The sequence below is a fragment of the Somniosus microcephalus genome, chromosome 3 (genome assembly GCF_052327205.1).
Source record: "Somniosus microcephalus isolate GS21.2 chromosome 3, FLI_Smic_1.0, whole genome shotgun sequence".
NCBI lineage: Eukaryota > Metazoa > Chordata > Chondrichthyes > Squaliformes > Somniosidae > Somniosus > Somniosus microcephalus.
The window spans coordinates 169,501,354-169,523,542 of NC_140989.1; the positions used below are offsets into that span (position 1 = coordinate 169,501,354).

Here is a 22,189-nt window from a genome sequence, read left to right on the forward strand (position 1 = left end):
TTATAGACTAGTAAGCCTGACATTGGTAGTGGGGAAAATGCTAGAGTCCATTATAAAAGATGTAATAGCAGAGCACTTGGAAAACAGTGACAGGATCGGACAAAGTCAACATGGATTTACAAAAGGTAAATCGTGCTCGACTAATCTACTGGAATTTTTTGAGGATGTAACTGGTAGAATAGGTAAGGGAGAACCAGTGGATGTGGCGTGTTTGGACTTGCAGAAGGCTTTCGATAAGGTCCCGCATAAGAGATTGGGGGCAAGGTACCGACTTGGATAGAGAACTGGTTAGCAGACAGGAAACAGAGTTGGAATAAACGGGTCTTTTTCCGAGTGGCAGGCAGTGACTAATGGGGTACCGCAGGGATCGGTGCTAGGACCCCAGCTATTCACAATATATATGAATGATCTAGACAAGGGAACTAGATGTAATATCTCCAAGTTTGCAGATGACACAAAGCCGGGTGGGCGCGTGTACTGTGAGGAAGATGTCGAGAAACTCCAGTATGATTTGGGCAGGTTGGGTGATTGCATCTGCCATGCATCTGCCCAGTATAAATGTGGATAAATGCGAGGTTATCCACTTTGGTGGCAAAAACAGGAAGGCAGATTATCTGAACGGCAATAGATTGGGAGAAGGGGAAGTGCAACGAGACCTGGGTGTCCTTGTGCACCAGTCGCTGAAGGTAAGCATGCAGGTGCAGCAGGCGGTTAAGGCGGCAAATGGTATGTTGGCCTTCGTAGCGAGAGGATTCGAGTACAGGAACAAGGATGTCTTGCTACAGTTGTACAGGGCCTTGGTGAGACCACACCTTGAGTATTGTGTGCAGATGTTCTTGCCATGGAGGGAGTGCAGCGAAGATTCACCAGACTGATACCTGGGATGGCAGGAATGACTTATGAGGAGAGATTGGGTCAACTGGGCTCATACTCGCTGGAGTTTAGAAGAATGAGAGGGGATCTCATTGAAACATATAAAATTCCAACAGGACTATTCAGACTAGATGCAGGAAGGATGTTCCCGATGGCGGGGGAGTCCAGAACCAGGGGTCACAGTCTAAAGGGGTAAGCCATTTAGGACTGAGATGAGGAGGAATTTCTTCACCGTGTGGTGAACCTGTGGAATTTTCTACCACAGAAGGCAGTTGAGGCCAATTCATTAAATATATTCAAGAAGGAGTTAGATATATTTCTTAAGGCGAAAGGGATCAAGGGAGAAAGCAGGGACAGGGTACTGATTTTGGATGATCAGCCATGATCTCATTGAATGTATAAACTCGCGAACCCACTTTCTGTACACTCTTTTGTAAGGAGTTGCAGAATTCTGGGGGGTATTCCAGACCCTCAATATCTGGAAGGTTACAGTCTAGTTAAACTTATTAAAAATGCTATCTGGAGGACGGTAACATCTTCAGTCATTTCTTTCCTTTAGGGAGAGATAGCCTGAACCTTCAGACCCATTTAAGCGTCTTGTAGAATTCGGCTATCTCTAACCTAAGTTGAAGGTGAACGTCTGGGGAATATGCCTGATCTGGGGTAGCCCGAAACTGTAATTATCCCTTCAACAAGACAACTCAAAGGATCAACACCAATTGCTAATGTGTGCAGCATCTCCGGTCTTTGCAACAACCCAGTAACAGACCTGAAAATTAAACATTTAGATCTGGGAAGCAACTGTTAATCTGCACAGAGACAGATTTCAATTCAAGTGCCGAGAGACACAAAAATCAATGACAATGAAGCACAGATATTGAATTCCGCAAAATGAATTTTAAAACATTTAAAATAAACACAAAACCTCGTTATAATTTGAGGGACTCTGAACAGTAAGTGTTTTTTTTAAATAAGGTTAACCAAAGAGTCCTTTAAAGTACCCTCCCAACTGCTGCCTACAATTTACCTCATTATAGCAACAATTTGCATTTATATAGCACTTTTAACGTAGTAAAGTGTCCCAAAGTGCTTCACAGGAGCTTTATCAAACAAAATCTGACAACGAGCCGCATGAGATAATTGGATAGGTGGCCAAAGGCTTGGTACGAGAGGTAGGTTTTATGGAGTGTCTTAAAGGAGAGGTGTAGAGGCGTGGAAAGGTTTAAAAGGGGGAAATTCCACAGCTTAGGCAGCTGAAGGCATGGCCGCCAATGGTGGATCGATGAAAATCAGGCAAGTGCATGAGACCAGAATTGGAGGAGCAGAGATATTTGAGGGTTGTAAAGCTGGAGGAGATTGCAGAGATAGGGAGGGAAGAGGCCATGGAGGGATTTGAAAACAAGGATGAGAATTTTAAAATCAAGGCATTGCTGGACTGGGAGTCAATGTAGGTCAGCGAGCACAGGGGTGGATGGTGAGCTGGATTTGCTACGAGTTAGGATACGGCCAGCAGGGTTTGGGAAGAGCTCAAGTTTATGGAGGGTGGCAGGTTAATATCTGCTGGAAACAGATTCAAGAATTAATTCTCAATTAGCACTCAATCACTATGGAGTCACCATTTTTAAGTTCCAGTCCAGCTTACAGATAGCAAGAGGTGGAAGGACAGTACCTTGAAGCGTATTTGACATTTAATGAATATCAGGCAGCACACGCTGATCTACTGCCAGTTTAGATAAAGTTGAAATTTAAGCCCATCTTACAATCTGTATTTCCCATTGCTAAGCTGAACAGTAAACTGCTCCTAATCACAGTATCATAAAGAAGTCCTTATTGAATTGGAGACACTTCAACTGTGACAAAGGTCTACCTTTCTCTTCCAGAAGCTGACTGATCTGCTGTGCATTTCCAGCAGTTTTCTGTTTCTAAATAGGAAAACATTTGTTTCTGTATTCCACAAAGGAATTTGGAGGGGGCGAGGGGGGGGGAGGAAGGGCGAGGGGGGGGGAGGAAGGGCGAGGGGGGGGAGGAAGGGCGAGGGGGGGGAGGAAGGGCGAGGGGGGGGGAGGAAGGGCGAGGGGGGGGAGGAAGGGCGAGGGGGGGGAGGAAGGGCGAGGGGGGGGAGGAAGGGCGAGGGGGGGGAGGAAGGGCGAGGGGGGGGAGGAAGGGCGAGGGGGGGGAGGAAGGGCGAGGGGGGGGAGGAAGGGCGAGGGGGGGGAGGAAGGGCGAGGGGGGGGAGGAAGGGCGAGGGGGGGGAGGAAGGGCGAGGGGGGGGAGGAAGGGCGAGGGGGGGGAGGAAGGGCGAGGGGGGGGAGGAAGGGCGAGGGGGGGGAGGAAGGGCGAGGGGGGGGAGGAAGGGCGAGGGGGGGGAGGAAGGGCGAGGGGGGGGAGGAAGGGCGAGGGGGGGGAGGAAGGGCGAGGGGGGGGAGGAAGGGCGAGGGGGGGGAGGAAGGGCGAGGGGGGGGAGGAAGGGCGAGGGGGGGGAGGAAGGGCGAGGGGGGGGAGGAAGGGCGAGGGGGGGGAGGAAGGGCGAGGGGGGGGAGGAAGGGCGAGGGGGGGGAGGAAGGGCGAGGGGGGGGAGGAAGGGCGAGGGGGGGGAGGAAGGGCGAGGGGGGGGAGGAAGGGCGAGGGGGGGGAGGAAGGGCGAGGGGGGGGAGGAAGGGCGAGGGGGGGGAGGAAGGGCGAGGGGGGGGAGGAAGGGCGAGGGGGGGGAGGAAGGGCGAGGGGGGGGAGGAAGGGCGAGGGGGGGGAGGAAGGGCGAGGGGGGGGAGGAAGGGCGAGGGGGGGGAGGAAGGGCGAGGGGGGGGAGGAAGGGCGAGGGGGGGGAGGAAGGGCGAGGGGGGGGAGGAAGGGCGAGGGGGGGGAGGAAGGGCGAGGGGGGGGAGGAAGGGCGAGGGGGGGGAGGAAGGGCGAGGGGGGGGAGGAAGGGCGAGGGGGGGGAGGAAGGGCGAGGGGGGGGAGGAAGGGCGAGGGGGGGGAGGAAGGGCGAGGGGGGGGAGGAAGGGCGAGGGGGGGGAGGAAGGGCGAGGGGGGGGAGGAAGGGCGAGGGGGGGGAGGAAGGGCGAGGGGGGGGAGGAAGGGCGAGGGGGGGGAGGAAGGGCGAGGGGGGGGAGGAAGGGCGAGGGGGGGGAGGAAGGGCGAGGGGGGGGAGGAAGGGCGAGGGGGGGGAGGAAGGGCGAGGGGGGGGAGGAAGGGCGAGGGGGGGGAGGAAGGGCGAGGGGGGGGAGGAAGGGCGAGGGGGGGGAGGAAGGGCGAGGGGGGGGAGGAAGGGCGAGGGGGGGGAGGAAGGGCGAGGGGGGGGAGGAAGGGCGAGGGGGGGGAGGAAGGGCGAGGGGGGGGAGGAAGGGCGAGGGGGGGGAGGAAGGGCGAGGGGGGGGAGGAAGGGCGAGGGGGGGGAGGAAGGGCGAGGGGGGGGAGGAAGGGCGAGGGGGGGGAGGAAGGGCGAGGGGGGGGAGGAAGGGCGAGGGGGGGGAGGAAGGGCGAGGGGGGGGAGGAAGGGCGAGGGGGGGGAGGAAGGGCGAGGGGGGGGAGGAAGGGCGAGGGGGGGGAGGAAGGGCGAGGGGGGGGAGGAAGGGCGAGGGGGGGGAGGAAGGGCGAGGGGGGGGAGGAAGGGCGAGGGGGGGGAGGAAGGGCGAGGGGGGGGAGGAAGGGCGAGGGGGGGGAGGAAGGGCGAGGGGGGGGAGGAAGGGCGAGGGGGGGGAGGAAGGGCGAGGGGGGGGAGGAAGGGCGAGGGGGGGGAGGAAGGGCGAGGGGGGGGAGGAAGGGCGAGGGGGGGGAGGAAGGGCGAGGGGGGGGAGGAAGGGCGAGGGGGGGGAGGAAGGGCGAGGGGGGGGAGGAAGGGCGAGGGGGGGGAGGAAGGGCGAGGGGGGGGAGGAAGGGCGAGGGGGGGGAGGAAGGGCGAGGGGGGGGAGGAAGGGCGAGGGGGGGGAGGAAGGGCGAGGGGGGGGAGGAAGGGCGAGGGGGGGGAGGAAGGGCGAGGGGGGGGAGGAAGGGCGAGGGGGGGGAGGAAGGGCGAGGGGGGGGAGGAAGGGCGAGGGGGGGGAGGAAGGGCGAGGGGGGGGAGGAAGGGCGAGGGGGGGGAGGAAGGGCGAGGGGGGGGAGGAAGGGCGAGGGGGGGGAGGAAGGGCGAGGGGGGGGAGGAAGGGCGAGGGGGGGGAGGAAGGGCGAGGGGGGGGAGGAAGGGCGAGGGGGGGGAGGAAGGGCGAGGGGGGGGAGGAAGGGCGAGGGGGGGGAGGAAGGGCGAGGGGGGGGAGGAAGGGCGAGGGGGGGGAGGAAGGGCGAGGGGGGGGAGGAAGGGCGAGGGGGGGGAGGAAGGGCGAGGGGGGGGAGGAAGGGCGAGGGGGGGGAGGAAGGGCGAGGGGGGGGAGGAAGGGCGAGGGGGGGGAGGAAGGGCGAGGGGGGGGAGGAAGGGCGAGGGGGGGGAGGAAGGGCGAGGGGGGGGAGGAAGGGCGAGGGGGGGGAGGAAGGGCGAGGGGGGGGAGGAAGGGCGAGGGGGGGGAGGAAGGGCGAGGGGGGGGAGGAAGGGCGAGGGGGGGGAGGAAGGGCGAGGGGGGGGAGGAAGGGCGAGGGGGGGGAGGAAGGGCGAGGGGGGGGAGGAAGGGCGAGGGGGGGGAGGAAGGGCGAGGGGGGGGAGGAAGGGCGAGGGGGGGGAGGAAGGGCGAGGGGGGGGAGGAAGGGCGAGGGGGGGGAGGAAGGGCGAGGGGGGGGAGGAAGGGCGAGGGGGGGGAGGAAGGGCGAGGGGGGGGAGGAAGGGCGAGGGGGGGGAGGAAGGGCGAGGGGGGGGAGGAAGGGCGAGGGGGGGGAGGAAGGGCGAGGGGGGGGAGGAAGGGCGAGGGGGGGGAGGAAGGGCGAGGGGGGGGAGGAAGGGCGAGGGGGGGGAGGAAGGGCGAGGGGGGGGAGGAAGGGCGAGGGGGGGGAGGAAGGGCGAGGGGGGGGAGGAAGGGCGAGGGGGGGGAGGAAGGGCGAGGGGGGGGAGGAAGGGCGAGGGGGGGGAGGAAGGGCGAGGGGGGGGAGGAAGGGCGAGGGGGGGGAGGAAGGGCGAGGGGGGGGAGGAAGGGCGAGGGGGGGGAGGAAGGGCGAGGGGGGGGAGGAAGGGCGAGGGGGGGGAGGAAGGGCGAGGGGGGGGAGGAAGGGCGAGGGGGGGGAGGAAGGGCGAGGGGGGGGAGGAAGGGCGAGGGGGGGGAGGAAGGGCGAGGGGGGGGAGGAAGGGCGAGGGGGGGGAGGAAGGGCGAGGGGGGGGAGGAAGGGCGAGGGGGGGGAGGAAGGGCGAGGGGGGGGAGGAAGGGCGAGGGGGGGGAGGAAGGGCGAGGGGGGGGAGGAAGGGCGAGGGGGGGGAGGAAGGGCGAGGGGGGGGAGGAAGGGCGAGGGGGGGGAGGAAGGGCGAGGGGGGGGAGGAAGGGCGAGGGGGGGGAGGAAGGGCGAGGGGGGGGAGGAAGGGCGAGGGGGGGGAGGAAGGGCGAGGGGGGGGAGGAAGGGCGAGGGGGGGGAGGAAGGGCGAGGGGGGGGAGGAAGGGCGAGGGGGGGGAGGAAGGGCGAGGGGGGGGAGGAAGGGCGAGGGGGGGGAGGAAGGGCGAGGGGGGGGAGGAAGGGCGAGGGGGGGGAGGAAGGGCGAGGGGGGGGAGGAAGGGCGAGGGGGGGGAGGAAGGGCGAGGGGGGGGAGGAAGGGCGAGGGGGGGGAGGAAGGGCGAGGGGGGGGAGGAAGGGCGAGGGGGGGGAGGAAGGGCGAGGGGGGGGAGGAAGGGCGAGGGGGGGGAGGAAGGGCGAGGGGGGGGAGGAAGGGCGAGGGGGGGGAGGAAGGGCGAGGGGGGGGAGGAAGGGCGAGGGGGGGGAGGAAGGGCGAGGGGGGGGAGGAAGGGCGAGGGGGGGGAGGAAGGGCGAGGGGGGGGAGGAAGGGCGAGGGGGGGGAGGAAGGGCGAGGGGGGGGAGGAAGGGCGAGGGGGGGGAGGAAGGGCGAGGGGGGGGAGGAAGGGCGAGGGGGGGGAGGAAGGGCGAGGGGGGGGAGGAAGGGCGAGGGGGGGGAGGAAGGGCGAGGGGGGGGAGGAAGGGCGAGGGGGGGGAGGAAGGGCGAGGGGGGGGAGGAAGGGCGAGGGGGGGGAGGAAGGGCGAGGGGGGGGAGGAAGGGCGAGGGGGGGGAGGAAGGGCGAGGGGGGGGAGGAAGGGCGAGGGGGGGGAGGAAGGGCGAGGGGGGGGAGGAAGGGCGAGGGGGGGGAGGAAGGGCGAGGGGGGGGAGGAAGGGCGAGGGGGGGGAGGAAGGGCGAGGGGGGGGAGGAAGGGCGAGGGGGGGGAGGAAGGGCGAGGGGGGGGAGGAAGGGCGAGGGGGGGGAGGAAGGGCGAGGGGGGGGAGGAAGGGCGAGGGGGGGGAGGAAGGGCGAGGGGGGGGAGGAAGGGCGAGGGGGGGGAGGAAGGGCGAGGGGGGGGAGGAAGGGCGAGGGGGGGGAGGAAGGGCGAGGGGGGGGAGGAAGGGCGAGGGGGGGGAGGAAGGGCGAGGGGGGGGAGGAAGGGCGAGGGGGGGGAGGAAGGGCGAGGGGGGGGAGGAAGGGCGAGGGGGGGGAGGAAGGGCGAGGGGGGGGAGGAAGGGCGAGGGGGGGGAGGAAGGGCGAGGGGGGGGAGGAAGGGCGAGGGGGGGGAGGAAGGGCGAGGGGGGGGAGGAAGGGCGAGGGGGGGGAGGAAGGGCGAGGGGGGGGAGGAAGGGCGAGGGGGGGGAGGAAGGGCGAGGGGGGGGAGGAAGGGCGAGGGGGGGGAGGAAGGGCGAGGGGGGGGAGGAAGGGCGAGGGGGGGGAGGAAGGGCGAGGGGGGTGGAGGAAGGGCGAGGGGGGGTGGAGGAAGGGCGAGGGGGGGTGGAGGAAGGGCGAGGGGGGGTGGAGGAAGGGCGAGGGGGGGGGAGGAAGGGCGAGGGGGGTGGAGGAAGGGCGAGGGGGGGTGGAGGAAGGGCGAGGGGGGGTGGAGGAAGGGCGAGGGGGGGTGGAGGAAGGGCGAGGGGGGGTGGAGGAAGGGCGAGGGGGGGTGGAGGAAGGGCGAGGGGGGGGTGGAGGAAGGGCGAGGGGGGGGTGGAGGAAGGGCGAGGGGGGGGTGGAGGAAGGGCGAGGGGGGGGTGGAGGAAGGGCGAGGGGGGGGTGGAGGAAGGGCGAGGGGGGGGTGGAGGAAGGGCGAGGGGGGGGTGGAGGAAGGGCGAGGGGGGGGTGGAGGAAGGGCGAGGGGGGGGTGGAGGAAGGGCGAGGGGGGGGTGGAGGAAGGGCGAGGGGGGGGTGGAGGAAGGGCGAGGGGGGGGTGGAGGAAGGGCGAGGGGGGGGTGGAGGAAGGGCGAGGGGGGGGTGGAGGAAGGGCGAGGGGGGGGTGGAGGAAGGGCGAGGGGGGGGTGGAGGAAGGGCGAGGGGGGGGTGGAGGAAGGGCGAGGGGGGGGTGGAGGAAGGGCGAGGGGGGGGTGGAGGAAGGGCGAGGGGGGGGTGGAGGAAGGGCGAGGGGGGGGTGGAGGAAGGGCGAGGGGGGGGTGGAGGAAGGGCGAGGGGGGGGTGGAGGAAGGGCGAGGGGGGGGTGGAGGAAGGGCGAGGGGGGGGTGGAGGAAGGGCGAGGGGGGGGTGGAGGAAGGGCGAGGGGGGGGTGGAGGAAGGGCGAGGGGGGGGTGGAGGAAGGGCGAGGGGGGGGTGGAGGAAGGGCGAGGGGGGGGTGGAGGAAGGGCGAGGGGGGGGTGGAGGAAGGGCGAGGGGGGGGTGGAGGAAGGGCGAGGGGGGGGTGGAGGAAGGGCGAGGGGGGGGTGGAGGAAGGGCGAGGGGGGGGTGGAGGAAGGGCGAGGGGGGGTGGAGGAAGGGCGAGGGGGGGTGGAGGAAGGGCGAGGGGGGGTGGAGGAAGGGCGAGGGGGGGTGGAGGAAGGGCGAGGGGGGGTGGAGGAAGGGCGAGGGGGGGTGGAGGAAGGGCGAGGGGGGGTGGAGGAAGGGCGAGGGGGGGTGGAGGAAGGGCGAGGGGGGGTGGAGGAAGGGCGAGGGGGGGTGGAGGAAGGGCGAGGGGGGGTGGAGGAAGGGCGAGGGGGGGTGGAGGAAGGGCGAGGGGGGGTGGAGGAAGGGCGAGGGGGGGTGGAGGAAGGGCGAGGGGGGGTGGAGGAAGGGCGAGGGGGGGTGGAGGAAGGGCGAGGGGGGGTGGAGGAAGGGCGAGGGGGGGTGGAGGAAGGGCGAGGGGGGGTGGAGGAAGGGCGAGGGGGGGTGGAGGTGGAGGAAGGGCGAGGGGGGGTGGAGGAAGGGCGAGGGGGGGTGGAGGAAGGGCGAGGGGGGGTGGAGGAAGGGCGAGGGGGGGTGGAGGAAGGGCGAGGGGGGGTGGAGGAAGGGCGAGGGGGGGTGGAGGAAGGGCGAGGGGGGGTGGAGGAAGGGCGAGGGGGGGTGGAGGAAGGGCGAGGGGGGGTGGAGGAAGGGCGAGGGGGGGTGGAGGAAGGGCGAGGGGGGGTGGAGGAAGGGCGAGGGGGGGTGGAGGAAGGGCGAGGGGGGTGGAGGAAGGGCGAGGGGGGTGGAGGAAGGGCGAGGGGGGTGGAGGAAGGGCGAGGGGGGTGGAGGAAGGGCGAGGGGGGTGGAGGAAGGGCGAGGGGGGTGGAGGAAGGGCGAGGGGGGTGGAGGAAGGGCGAGGGGGGTGGAGGAAGGGCGAGGGGGGTGGAGGAAGGGCGAGGGGGGGTGGAGGAAGGGCGAGGGGGGTGGAGGAAGGGCGAGGGGGGGTGGAGGAAGGGCGAGGGGGGGTGGAGGAAGGGCGAGGGGGGGTGGAGGAAGGGCGAGGGGGGGTGGAGGAAGGGCGAGGGGGGGTGGAGGAAGGGCGAGGGGGGGTGGAGGAAGGGCGAGGGGGGGTGGAGGAAGGGCGAGGGGGGGTGGAGGAAGGGCGAGGGGGGGTGGAGGAAGGGCGAGGGGGGGTGGAGGAAGGGCGAGGGGGGGTGGAGGAAGGGCGAGGGGGGGTGGAGGAAGGGCGAGGGGGGGTGGAGGAAGGGCGAGGGGGGGTGGAGGAAGGGCGAGGGGGGGTGGAGGAAGGGCGAGGGGGGGTGGAGGAAGGGCGAGGGGGGGTGGAGGAAGGGCGAGGGGGGGTGGAGGAAGGGCGAGGGGGGGTGGAGGAAGGGCGAGGGGGGGTGGAGGAAGGGCGAGGGGGGGTGGAGGAAGGGCGAGGGGGGGTGGAGGAAGGGCGAGGGGGGGTGGAGGAAGGGCGAGGGGGGGTGGAGGAAGGGCGAGGGGGGGTGGAGGAAGGGCGAGGGGGGGTGGAGGAAGGGCGAGGGGGGGTGGAGGAAGGGCGAGGGGGGGGTGGAGGAAGGGCGAGGGGGGGGTGGAGGAAGGGCGAGGGGGGGGTGGAGGAAGGGCGAGGGGGGGGGTGGAGGAAGGGCGAGGGGGGGGTGGAGGAAGGGCGAGGGGGGGGGTGGAGGAAGGGCGAGGGGGGGGGTGGAGGAAGGGCGAGGGGGGGGGTGGAGGAAGGGCGAGGGGGGGGGTGGAGGAAGGGCGAGGGGGGGGTGGAGGAAGGGCGAGGGGGGGGTGGAGGAAGGGCGAGGGGGGGGTGGAGGAAGGGCGAGGGGGGGGTGGAGGAAGGGCGAGGGGGGGGGGTGGAGGAAGGGCGAGGGGGGGGAATGAGAACGAGACGGATCACGTTCTTCCAACCCCACCCCCTTTACACCCGCACCAGGTTCTCCCTCTCCTCCCCTACACCTGGTTGATTTCTCGTAAAGCTCCGTGCGTGTGGCAAGTGACATCATTGGACTGGACAAAATTCGGAAGTCATGACAATCATACCCAATAAACCTGTTAACAATCCGTGACCCATGCACAATGCCCCATCTATGGAGTGGGGGGTGGGAGGTCAGGCAGGGCGGGTTGTGAACCCGTTGGGCGGGGTGAGGAGGGGGAAGAGGGGGTCAGGAACTTGGGCGGGTGGGGGGGGATGAGAAAGTCTTAACCCGTGAGGGTGAGCCCTCTCTGTTCCACGTGAGCTCTGTTCTATCTGGAGTCGGCAGTCAGAATGGCTTGAATTACACTTTGCCTAGTAATTGATTAAGTAGGCAGGGAGGATGTAATTACACATTCCAGAAAAATGGCTGGGTGTGTCTTGTCCTCCAAGGCGACCAATCAGAACTTTGGTGCTGTAAATAGACATATCCGGTGTACGTGAAAGGCGCTATATAAATCCAAGTCTTCCTTTTTTCTTTTTCATTGCACAGGTTTCACAAACAAATCTGAACCATGAATTAACATTTGATGTGCTGCACCCCCTTGTCCCATTATGTATCTTTTGGTCCATTGTTGATTTACAATACAATGCAGTTCAGCCAGAGCATTCCCTACCTTGAAAATCAAATTCTTAAGCCAAGGTCTTGGAGCGAGGAAATCCATCATAGAAAAGCCAGGATTTGGACGCAGTACTGCCATGCCTACCCAATAGCCTCCAGAACTACTTGGGCGGATGTTATCAGGGAAACCAGGAAGATTGTCAAAGAATATGTCATGCCCACCTTTTCTTAGTCCAGAGATGTGATACCTGGAAAGGATACGGAATTTAAATGACACAGCAGTACACAGTAACGTCCAGCTAACATTATTTCTCAACTCAGCCAAGGCTCAGTTGGTAGCACTCTTGCCTCTGAATCAATCATGGATTCAAGGCCCACTACAGAAACTTGAGCACCTAATCCAGGCCGACACTCCAGTGCAGTGCTGAGGGAGTGCTGCACTTTTGGAGGAGCCGTCTTTTGGATGAGGCCTTAAACCGAGACCCCGTCTGCCCTCTCAGGTGGATGTAAAAGGTCCCATGGCACTATTTCAAAGAAAAGCAGGGGAGTTTTCCCTGGTGTCCTGGTCAATATTTATCACTCAACCACATCACTAAAATGGATGACCTGGTAATTATCACTTGCTGTGCACAAATTGGCTGCTGCGTTTCCTACATTACAAGAGTGAATATACTTCAAAAGTCCTACACTTTCATTGGCTGTAATGCTCTTTGGGACGTCCCGAGGTCATGAAAGGTGCTATATAAATGTCATTCTCTCTTTACTGGAGCCCAGTCGTTTCTAATAGATCTTTTCACTTCTGATTAAATGAAACTGTTGATTTTTGCCAATAGTCACTATTATTCTCCGTTCCTATTCAGGGATTAATGGCATTCACTGACTCTTTTGAGACCAGTTTAGTATTTGCAATAGAAACAGAAGATAGGAGGAGTCGGCCATTCGGCCCCTCGAGCCTGCTTCGCCATTCAATGCAATCATGGCTGATCATCCAAATTCAGTACCCGGTCCCTGCTTTCTCCCCATACCCCTTGATCCCTTTAGCCTTAAGAAATATATCCAACTCCTTCTTGAATATATTTAATGTATTGGCCTCTACTGCCTTCTGTGGTAGAGAATTCCACAGGTTCACCACTCGCTGGGTGAAGAAATTCCTCCTCATTTCTGTCCTAAATGGCCTACCCCTGGTTCTGGACTCCCCGACCATCGGGAACATCCTTCCTGCATCTAGTCTGTCCAGTCCTGTCAAAATTTTATAAGTTTCAATGAGATCCCCTCTTATTCTTCTAAACTCCAGCAAGTACAAGCCCAATCTATCCTCATACGTCATTCCTGCCATCCCAGTTATCAGCCTGGTGACTCTTCGCTGAACTCCTTCCATGGCAAGAACATTCTTCCTCAGTTAAGGCGACCAAAACTGCACACAATACTCAGGTGTGGTCTCACCAAGGCCCTGTACAACTGCAGCAAGGCATCCTTGTTCCTGTACTCGAATCCTCTCGCTACGAAGGCCAACAAACCATTTGCCGCCTTAACCGCCTGCTGCACCTGCATGCTTACCTTCAGCGACTGGTGCACAAGGACACCCAGGTCTCGTTGCACTTCCCCTTCTCCCAATCTATTGCCATTCAGATAATAATCTGCCTTCCTGTTTTTGCCACCAAAGTGGATAACCTCACATTTATCCACGTTATACTGCATCTGCCATGCTTTTGCCCAATCACCCAACGTGCCCAAATCATCCTGGAGTTTCTCGGCATCCTCCTCACAGTACACACGCCCACCCAGCTTTGTGTCGTCTGCAAATTTGGAGATATTACATCTAGTTCCCTTGTCTAGATTAATTAACTCCCATTAGCTCACGGCAAGGGCCCGAGCCAGGCCCCGGCGGCTCCCTCCCACTCCAGGCCTGGAGCTATCAGTTCCCGCCGGCACCAAGAACAGAAGCAGAGCCAGAGCGGCAGGTCCCCATCGTCGGGTAGCTAATCAGATTCCCGAAGAAATCCTAAATGACAAAGAGCTACAGGAGGATGTACGAGCTCTGCCCAGTAACTACAACTTTGAGATATACAAGACTGTCTGGAGAATAAAACAAGCAGAAGCTAACAGAGTTGCCCTGCAAATGCCTGAAGGACTCCAGATGTTTGCCTGCGCGATTGCTGATATCATAGAAAGTATTACATACGAGGGCGGGAAAAGCAGGCCCTGGAGGGTCGGACACCGCGGGAGGCTCGGAGGTCAGACCGGGTGGAAGGAGAGCCAGGGAGAAGCAGGCCCCGGGACGTCGGCTGAAGATTGTCGGGCAGGAGTGCGGGAAAGGCGGAGCGAGACGAGAGCGGACCCTATTGTGATGGCGCCGATGAAGATGGCTGCCGTCCTTGTGGGCTCCGTGCATGCCAGGCAGCTAAGTGTCCTTTGTTGCTTGGTGCGCTCGGCTCGTTAAGAAAAAAGCACTTCACTGACTGGATTTCACTTGTTGTATTTGGTTATGTGACAAATAAAATTGAAATTGAAATAGATCATTAATATATCTTGTGAACAGCTGGGGTCCAAGGACCGATCCCTGCGGTACCCCACTAGTCACTGCCTGCCACTCGGAAAAAGACCCGTTTATTCCAACTCTTTGCTTTCTGTCTGCCAACCAGTTCTCTAGCCAAGTCAATACCTTGCCCCTAATCCCATGTGCCTTAACTTTACACGCTAATCTCTTATGCGGGACCTTATCGAAAGCCTTCTGAAAGTCCAAATACACCACATCCACTGGTTCTCCCTTATCTATTTTACCAGTTACATCCTCAAAAAATTCCAGTAGATTAGTCAAGCACGATTTACCTTTTGTAAATCCATGTTGACTTTGTCCGATCCGGTCACTGTTTTCCAAGTGCTCTGCTATTACATCTTTTATAATGGACTCTAGCATTTTCCCCACTACAGGTAGACTATCCTTTATCCGAACTTCCGAAAACCGAAAACCTCTAAAAACCAAAAGTTTTTTTGTTCAGCGTTAAGTCGTGCGCACGACATGACCAGAGTGGCGCACGACTTACGCTGAGCAGGGCAGAGGGTCACAGAGTTCCCTCCTGGGTAGGAGATTGCAGGCCAAGCTGGGCAGTGTGAAGGAGGTACCGGGAGAGTGAACCCAACAATACAGCGGCCCGTCCGATATTCTTTTCTCCCGACCCGAACCGCGGCCCATCCGATATTCTTTTCTCCCCCCCCCGACCGGACCCCGACCCCCCCCGACCTGAACCGCGGCCCGTTCGATATTCTTGTCCCCCCACCCCCCCTACCCGACCTGATTTGCGGGCCAGCTTAGTAGGAGTCAGCCGATATCCGGCTTTCCAGAGAAGCAGGAAGGGGAATGAGACACGGAACAGTCGCAAGAGGTAGCCTGAACTTTTACAATTTATATTAAAGACAAATTTCCCAGTCTTATAATACCTTCTGAAATCCAAAAACCGAAACTCAGCTGGTCCCAAGGCTTTCGGATAAGGGATAGTGTACCTGTACTGATATCAGGCTTACCGGTCTGTAATCCCCCGTTTTCTCTCTACCACCTTTTTTGAATAGTGGGGTAACATTAGCTACCCTCCAATCCATGGGTACTGCTCCAGATTCCATCGAATGTTGGAAGATGATCAGCAATGCATCTACTATTTCTAGGGCCACGTCCTTAAATACCCTAGGATGTAGATTATCAGGCCCTGGGGATTTATCGGCCTTCAATGCCATCAATTTCCCTAACACCATTTCCCTACAAATACTGATTTCTTTCAGTTCCTCCCTTTCATCAGACCCTATGTTCCCCGACATCTCTGGGAGGTTATTTGTGTCCTCCTTTGTGAAGACAGCCAAAATATGTATTTAATTGGTCTGCCATTTCTTTGTTCCCCGTTATAAATTCCCCCGATTCTGACTGCAAGGGACCTACGCTTGACTTCACCAATCTTTTTCTCTTCATATATCTATAAAAGCTTTGAGTCAGTTTTTATATTCCCTGCAAGCTTACTCTCATATTCTATTTTCCCTTTCTTAATTAATCCCTTTGTCCTCCTTTGTTGAATCCTAAACTGCTCCCAATCCTCAGGTTTACTGCTTTTTCTGGCCAATTTATATGTCCTCTCCTTGGATCTTATGCTATCCCTAATTTCCCTTGTTAGCCACGGTTGAGTCACCTTTTTTGTTTTATTTTTATGCCAAACTGGGATGAACAAATTCTGCAGTTCATCCATGCGGTCTTTGAATGTTTGCCATTGCCTATCCACCGTCAACCCTTTGCGTGACATTCCTCAATCAATCCTACCCAACTCGCGCCTCAGACCATCGTAGTTTCCTTTATTTAAATTTAGGACACTAGTCTCTGAGTCGACTACTTCATTCTCCATCTTAATGATGGCTTGCAATCTGGAAATTATAGGTTTGCGTTCCAATGCTGCATGTCACTTTAACCTCCCTGCAAGTCAGGAGAACTTGCATCTGTTCTAGGCTTGGATGAGATGGAACAGTTCACCATGTAGAAATATTCCACTTTAAGGGAAGGAGACTCTAGTACAAGAGTCTTTACTCAAGGGGTCAGAGTTTGAAACTAGTAAAAAGCAAATTTAGGACAGATACCAGGAGGCTCCTCTTCAGATCAAATGATCAATACATTAAATGGGCTCCCTGATAGAGCATCGGAGGCAAAAAAAAACCTGATTAATTTAAAAAGCAATTGGACAATAGCAGGGTTGTGAGCGTCATTCTGGATGAACTAAGATGGGCCAAATGGCTTTTCTCGTTTGTAATCATTTTATGACCAATGCCATAGGCAATCTGTTAATTATATACAGATGTAAAAACCATGCATCTACCATGCATTTTGTCCATTACACACCAGATGTCCCACCTTGGATGCAAATCAATCTTTTTCTGTTTAAAAAAAAGAGAAAGCCAGTCACTTAAAACAGGGCTCTTCTGCTGCAGAGCCTGCACCACTGTCCTTTCACCTCAAATGCTGGGATAAAAAGCTGACCAGACCAGACTGAAGAACTGAAAGTCTCCTCCCACTTTCTCTTGGATGAAAGCCAAACTTGCAATTCTACAGCACCTTTCACAACATCACAAAGCACTTTATAGCCAATTACCTACTTTTTGGAAGTGTAGTCACTATTGTAATGTAGGAAAACCTGGCAGCCAATTTGTGCAAAGCAATGCGATAATAACCAGATGCTCTGTTTTAGTGATGTTGGTTTAGGGATAAATGTTGGCCAAAACACCAGGAAGAACTCCTCTGCTCTTCTTCGAATAGTGCTATGGATCTTTCACGTCTATGAGGGGGCAGACAGGGCCTCGGTTTAACGTCTCAGCTGAAAGACGGCACCACCTCCGAAGTATCAGCCTAGATTATGTGCTCAAATCTCTGGAGTGAGGCTTGAATCCACAGCCTTCTGACTCAGAGAGAGAAGAGTGCCACCACTGAACCAAGGTGGACCCCTTTGTGAAGAGAGTTCGGAGCAGTCGCAAACCAGAAGGCTGCGCACCATCTAGGACTAAACTAGCTCAGATAAAAGGAATGCTGGAGTCAAATATAAAAAAACACTGCATAAAATTCTCAAGTTTGAGGTCAAGACATGCTGTTAGGGCAGAGTGGCGGTAGCCCTCCATCTGGCTTTGTGCTAGACCTGACCTGGGAATACTTTGAAGCAGATGCAGGAAAGGGTTCAGAAAGTAAGTTAGTTAATGTTGTAAGTGTACATGAACAAACAGGTTAAAATATGTTCTCAATTCAAAAATTACAATGCAATACAAATTGTGCTATAATCTGGCACAGACACGATGGGTCGAATGGCCTCCTTCTGTGTCGTAAATTTCTATGATTCTATAATGAAACCTTAGCTCTCATTAGTATCATTCCCATATAACGGTGGCAAAGAACTATGCCTTTTCCAAACAAAGTTATCCAGGCCACAACGGTACTGGGACATTTAATATTTCTGTTGTTTTACAAATGCAGAGAAAGATGAGGAGGCCAAAAAAAAAATGGAATGATCTGATCCAGCATGATTTACAATGCAGAGAACATCAGAACGACCGATACCCCAGAAGGCCAGCATCATGTGAAGGGAAAGGTCGGGTAAATCAGCTCGAGAACACAAGCAGAGATGATGTTTCCATTTGTGGGGAGTCCAAAACTAGGGGGCCATAAATAGAAGATAGTCGCTAGTAAGTCCAATTAGGAACTCAGGAGAAACTTCTTTACTCAGAGTGCCGAGAATGTGGAACTCACTACCTCAGAGCAGTTGAGGCAAATAAAGAGATACATTTAAGAGTAAGCTCGATAAGTACATGAGGGAGAAAGGAATAGAAGGATATGTGGATAGGGTGAGATGAAGTAAGGTGGAGGAGACTCGTGTGGAGCATAAACACCGGCATAGACCAGTTGGGCCGAATGACCTATTTCTGTGCTATAAATTCTATTTAATTCTATGTATGTACTGCAAAATGTTGGTGTTCTAAAGTCGTGAAACATTTTGGGTATCCACATTAGACACGATGGAATCAATACCAACTTAATTAATGAAAGGTCCTGTAAATTATAAAAATAGCATAGAAACACATCAACCTGCTGTGCACTTTGAGTGCTGCTTGTATTCTGTAAACATAATTTACTTTAAATTATTCCTGCTCGCCAATACTGCAAATCTACAATTAACAGTTTGCCAATTAATATCAAATTATTCTTGTGGTTAAGCAGACTGGCACTCATGCCAGGGCTATTCAAGAGGAGAGGGAGCAGCAAACTGCAGCTCCAGGTGCTTGCCCCAGTTTAGGGCCCTTTTTTTGTTTTATTCAGTACGTAGCAGCGATGGGCAAATAAAAGCTTTTCATTCCCTCAGTCACCTCAAGTGATCGGCAGGGAATTGCTGGTTTTGGATGCATTATGGCAACTTTTTTTATTTTTTTATTAAATGAGTAGCTTTATGAATTGTCCTTTGACGGAGCATGGGTAGGATATTACACAGCAATCTACTCCTTTACAAGGAACTGACAAAACCTCAACAATTGCCAGCAGAGGTGCCACACTGCTCTCTACTGGAAAGAGCCAGTCCTCTCCCAGATGTGTAACTGCTGCTTAAAACAAGTCCTACTTAATAATATAAATATAACAGTTACTGTATCTTTGGCACAGGGTTATAGGGGCAGAGATTAGATATGGAAAACATTCATCAAGCTTCACAAGTTAACAAACCCATCTACTTACTGAGCACGTTTCAAAGTAAACCTTTGCTCCTCTCTCTCTCTCTCCTCCCCTGCATGCACTGTTAATTAAAACATTTTATTTCCATTAACAGGATAAGATTTGTATTTTTCCCTAATTTACAATTAGGTATACTTGATATGGATAAGAAATTTTCCAGAGTATTTTGTCTCATATTGGCCTGGATTTTTGCCTCCCAATCGATTACATGGTGGTGTGGATGAAGGAAATGTTTAGTCATCATGCTCCAGCCATCATCGCGTGGGGCAGGCTTGATGGACCAGCTGATCTTTTCCTGTCCGTCAATTTCGGATGCAACGTATTTAAACACAGGAAATTTTGGGAACAGGAAAGGTAATTTGGCCCCACACCAGCCTGCCCCACACCTTGATGCCATATCCAGCCGATAATGAACCGCTCTAAAGAGAGATTTGGGGATAATCTCATCATCCGTACACCGCAAACAGATTACCACCTTGTAGCCACTACATGGATTCTGTAATTTCTTTCAAAATTATTTTACTAGGTCAACAAGCCAATTTTGGGCTATTGGCAAATGCAAAGTAGTTTAGTTCCAGTTACTATTTTCAGTAATCAGCTCTTCCACACGACTGAAAGAGTATTTTACTCAGACGAATAAATCTGGTGGGGATTGCAGAGAATGTCAACTAAGTGCAGGCAGCATTTTCAGGGAATATATAGGTCTGCCTTTAATGGCACTAAGTTGCAACTGTACCCTCAATCGTCAATGGGCTTGTGCATGTACATATTTGTATACTACATTTTGTTCCCACCTTCTAATTCTAGCCATGGTGGTCTCAGAAACTAGTACATAGTCCTCGGCCGGAGAGAGCTGGACTCCATTTGCAAACCTTAGGTCATCCATTAGAACCTCCACTTGTTTAGTTAGTGTGTCATATTCCATTAATCTGCAATAAGAACAGGTGTCCATTAGGCACAGGACTCACTATTAACAATAGTCTAAGAATATTTCAATAGCTAATTACAAATGGTGAGAGAAAAACCTAAAACTATCTCATTACCAATTTCAGAGCATTGGCATGTTTGTTCCTCCCACATCACAGACCAAAGGTTAGGGAGGGAGAAGAGAGGGGCAGAAAGGTTTGCAAACTACTGTAGCCCCCACCACTTAAAACGTCCACATTTAAAACAGGCAGTCACTTATACTGGCCAAAATGTGATGACCACTATGACTCCCTCCATGATAAATGAGCTTATGGACACCCACTAAGTACATGCAAAGGGCATACACTTGGGCTAGATAGCAGAGGGTGGCCAACACCTGCTGATCTGTACCCAGCACAGGTAAGTGCATCCAGGAGAGGAGAGAACTAAAAGGAAAAGATGTTAAACAAAAAGAAAACTTGCCCCCAAGTTAACAACAGTACAATTCCAAACTAGCAATAAAAGTTGCGATATGAATCCAGAATCCTCACCGCCCATCAGCAGTGCCCTCCATCACCAGGTATCGGTTGTCTCTCCTCTGCCACTTGCTGCTGGAGTCTGTGAAGTAGATCTTTCTGCCATCTTGCGTGATGCTGAGGTCATTCACAAAGGCCATCCTCCTGCCCTGGATGGGCTTCTGGGTAGAGACCAGCATTTCAACTTCACCTGAAATTATTTACCATATAAAAAAGGTAAATGCTGCCTGTAACTGGAACTATGAAGCGCAAGCAGGCCTGTTAAGTCAAAGGTTTGGGAGAAAAGACTACACCCTCCATTTTAGGTGGATGTTTAAATTATAACATCAACTTTTTAGCAGGGACTTTTCATTTAACTATTGAACCCACATAAATATAGGTATTATTAAATAGAGTTTTTAAAAAAAATTTTTTTATAAAGAGTTAACAGGTAGCTAGGCCCAGTATATCCCTTTTTGATAGTTGACAACCCTAAATAAAAGATAAGTACATGAGGGAGAAAGAAACAGAAGGATATGTCGATAGGCTGAGATGAAGTTAACAAAGTGGGAGAAAGTTTGTGCAGCATAGACGTGTTGTACCGAATGACCGGTTTCTGTGCTGTAAATTCTATGTAATTCTACATAGTTTTGAAGTGAAAACCTTTTTGTACTAACAGCACACAATTGGAGACAATGGTTTACAGAAAATAAACCACTCGTGTCACAAGTGAAAAAACACATGGCCGCAGCATGACTGGCACAACGTACATCAGCTATGCCCAGCAGGTGCCCATTCTTTCAGCAAATATCAGCGAGGATGTTGCATGTCTTTTGTTTCTATTCAGCACAATCTGGTGGCAGGGACTGGGCTCTATGCTTCTCTGCAACAGACACTACAGTGTAAATTCACCAGTCACATCTGGACGTCAGGTGGTAAAATTGTTGGCTTTGCCCCCTCCTTCTCCAATCCACCAGCACACCCCCACCACTCCCCCCCCGCCCCCAAAAAGGTTAGATGTTTTTGGACTGCGCTGAATTTCATTTCATATCTCGTGAAGCTAAATTCACCTCAACTTCAGTCTTCAAGTCCTGCCCATCAAAAATTGTGTCTTCTGACTGGACTTCTTTCTTCTTGCCATCCTTACAATTGCCAAGTGGAGGTTTTTTTTTGGCCCATAAGATTTCACGCAGTTACAATAAATGCTTGCACTCTAAGTCACAAACCTGTGAAGCTCTTGCTAGAACTTCGAATTTCGTCTCGTTTCTTTATATTCTGCCTGGAGCTTCCACCATTTGTGCACCCGATTTTGTGCCGCTAATTAGATGGGCAGCAGTGGGGAAACAGGGCGGGGAATCCGAAATGGCAGATCCCCCACCTGCCCATTTCCTTGTGGCCAGCAGGAGCTCCACCCATTTATGGTTGGCGCCATGCCAAAGAGGCAGCAATGAAATGGCGACAGCTCGCATCCCATTTACCTTCATCCCAGCCTCATTTGCACAGGTTGCTATTGAGGCCTGTATGCAATGGCACTCGAGGGTTACTTGGCTCCATGGTGAAAGCAGAAGTCAGCTCAAAGGGAGCAGCTCATACAGATTACAGGTGCTATTAAAACCAGTGGCATTTTGGGGGGGGGGGGGGGGGGTGTTTATTTTTGTTGTTGCCACCTACTTTTCCACCTGCCTTCGTCTCATTTACTGAGGGGCTGCCAGTGGCCGCTCCCCTCGCCCCTTTCAAGCAGGGCACACTGGTGAGCACATTGTGAAGTCCCCTCTATCTGTGCTCCTTCGAAGAGGAGAAGGGGAAACAGAGGGAGGTTAAACTGGTGAAGCACCCAACCTGGTGGCACCCAAAGAGCACACAGGCAGAGGTGCTCCTAACTGCATTTGATCGAGGAGCAGCTCCAAAGTGTCAGCCGTGGCTCAGTGGTAGCACTCTTGCCTCCGAGTCACAAGTCATAAGTCCCACTCCAGAAATCGGAGCGCAAAATCCAGGCCGACACTCCCTTGCAGTACTGAGGAAGTGCTGCACTGTCAGAGGTGCTGTCTTTCGGATGAGATGTTAAACCATGTCTGCTCTCAGGTGGACATAAAAGATCCCATGGCTCTATTTTGAAGAGCAGCAGGGGAGTTCTCCCCAGTGTCCTGGCCAATATTTATGCCTCAACAATCATCACTTATAACAGATATTCCAGTCATTATCTCATTGGCTGTTTATGGGAGCTTGCTTTGTGCAAAAATTGAGTGCCACATTTTCTACATTAGAAGTGACTGCACATCAAAAGTACTTAATTGGTTGTAAAGCGCTAGGGATCATCCCGAGGTTGTGACAACCTCCAGTATCTCAGCTGTCAGGTACACAAGGACCCTGGCCCTGAACACGAACATGGGCTTCAGGACCCCGACACTTCAACGTGTATTGCAGGCAAAT

The 22,189-nt window shown here is 56.1% G+C and overlaps 1 protein-coding gene across 2 annotated transcripts in view; it reads right to left on the bottom strand.

The window, feature by feature from the left end:
• Positions 1-22,189, bottom strand: part of apmap (adipocyte plasma membrane associated protein) — a 63,793-nt gene that overhangs the window by 23,472 nt on the left and 18,132 nt on the right. The window contains exons 6-8 of one of the 2 annotated variants that reach the window (XM_085981868.1): positions 19,796-19,970; positions 19,133-19,267; positions 11,160-11,352 (exon numbers count right to left, since the gene is read on the bottom strand). In XM_085981868.1, coding sequence (XP_085837994.1) covers positions 11,160-11,352; positions 19,133-19,267; positions 19,796-19,970 — 503 coding nt within the window. The remainder of the gene's footprint in view (positions 1-11,159; positions 11,353-19,132; positions 19,268-19,795; positions 19,971-22,189) is intronic. The other variant, XM_085981869.1, reaches the window with a different exon arrangement.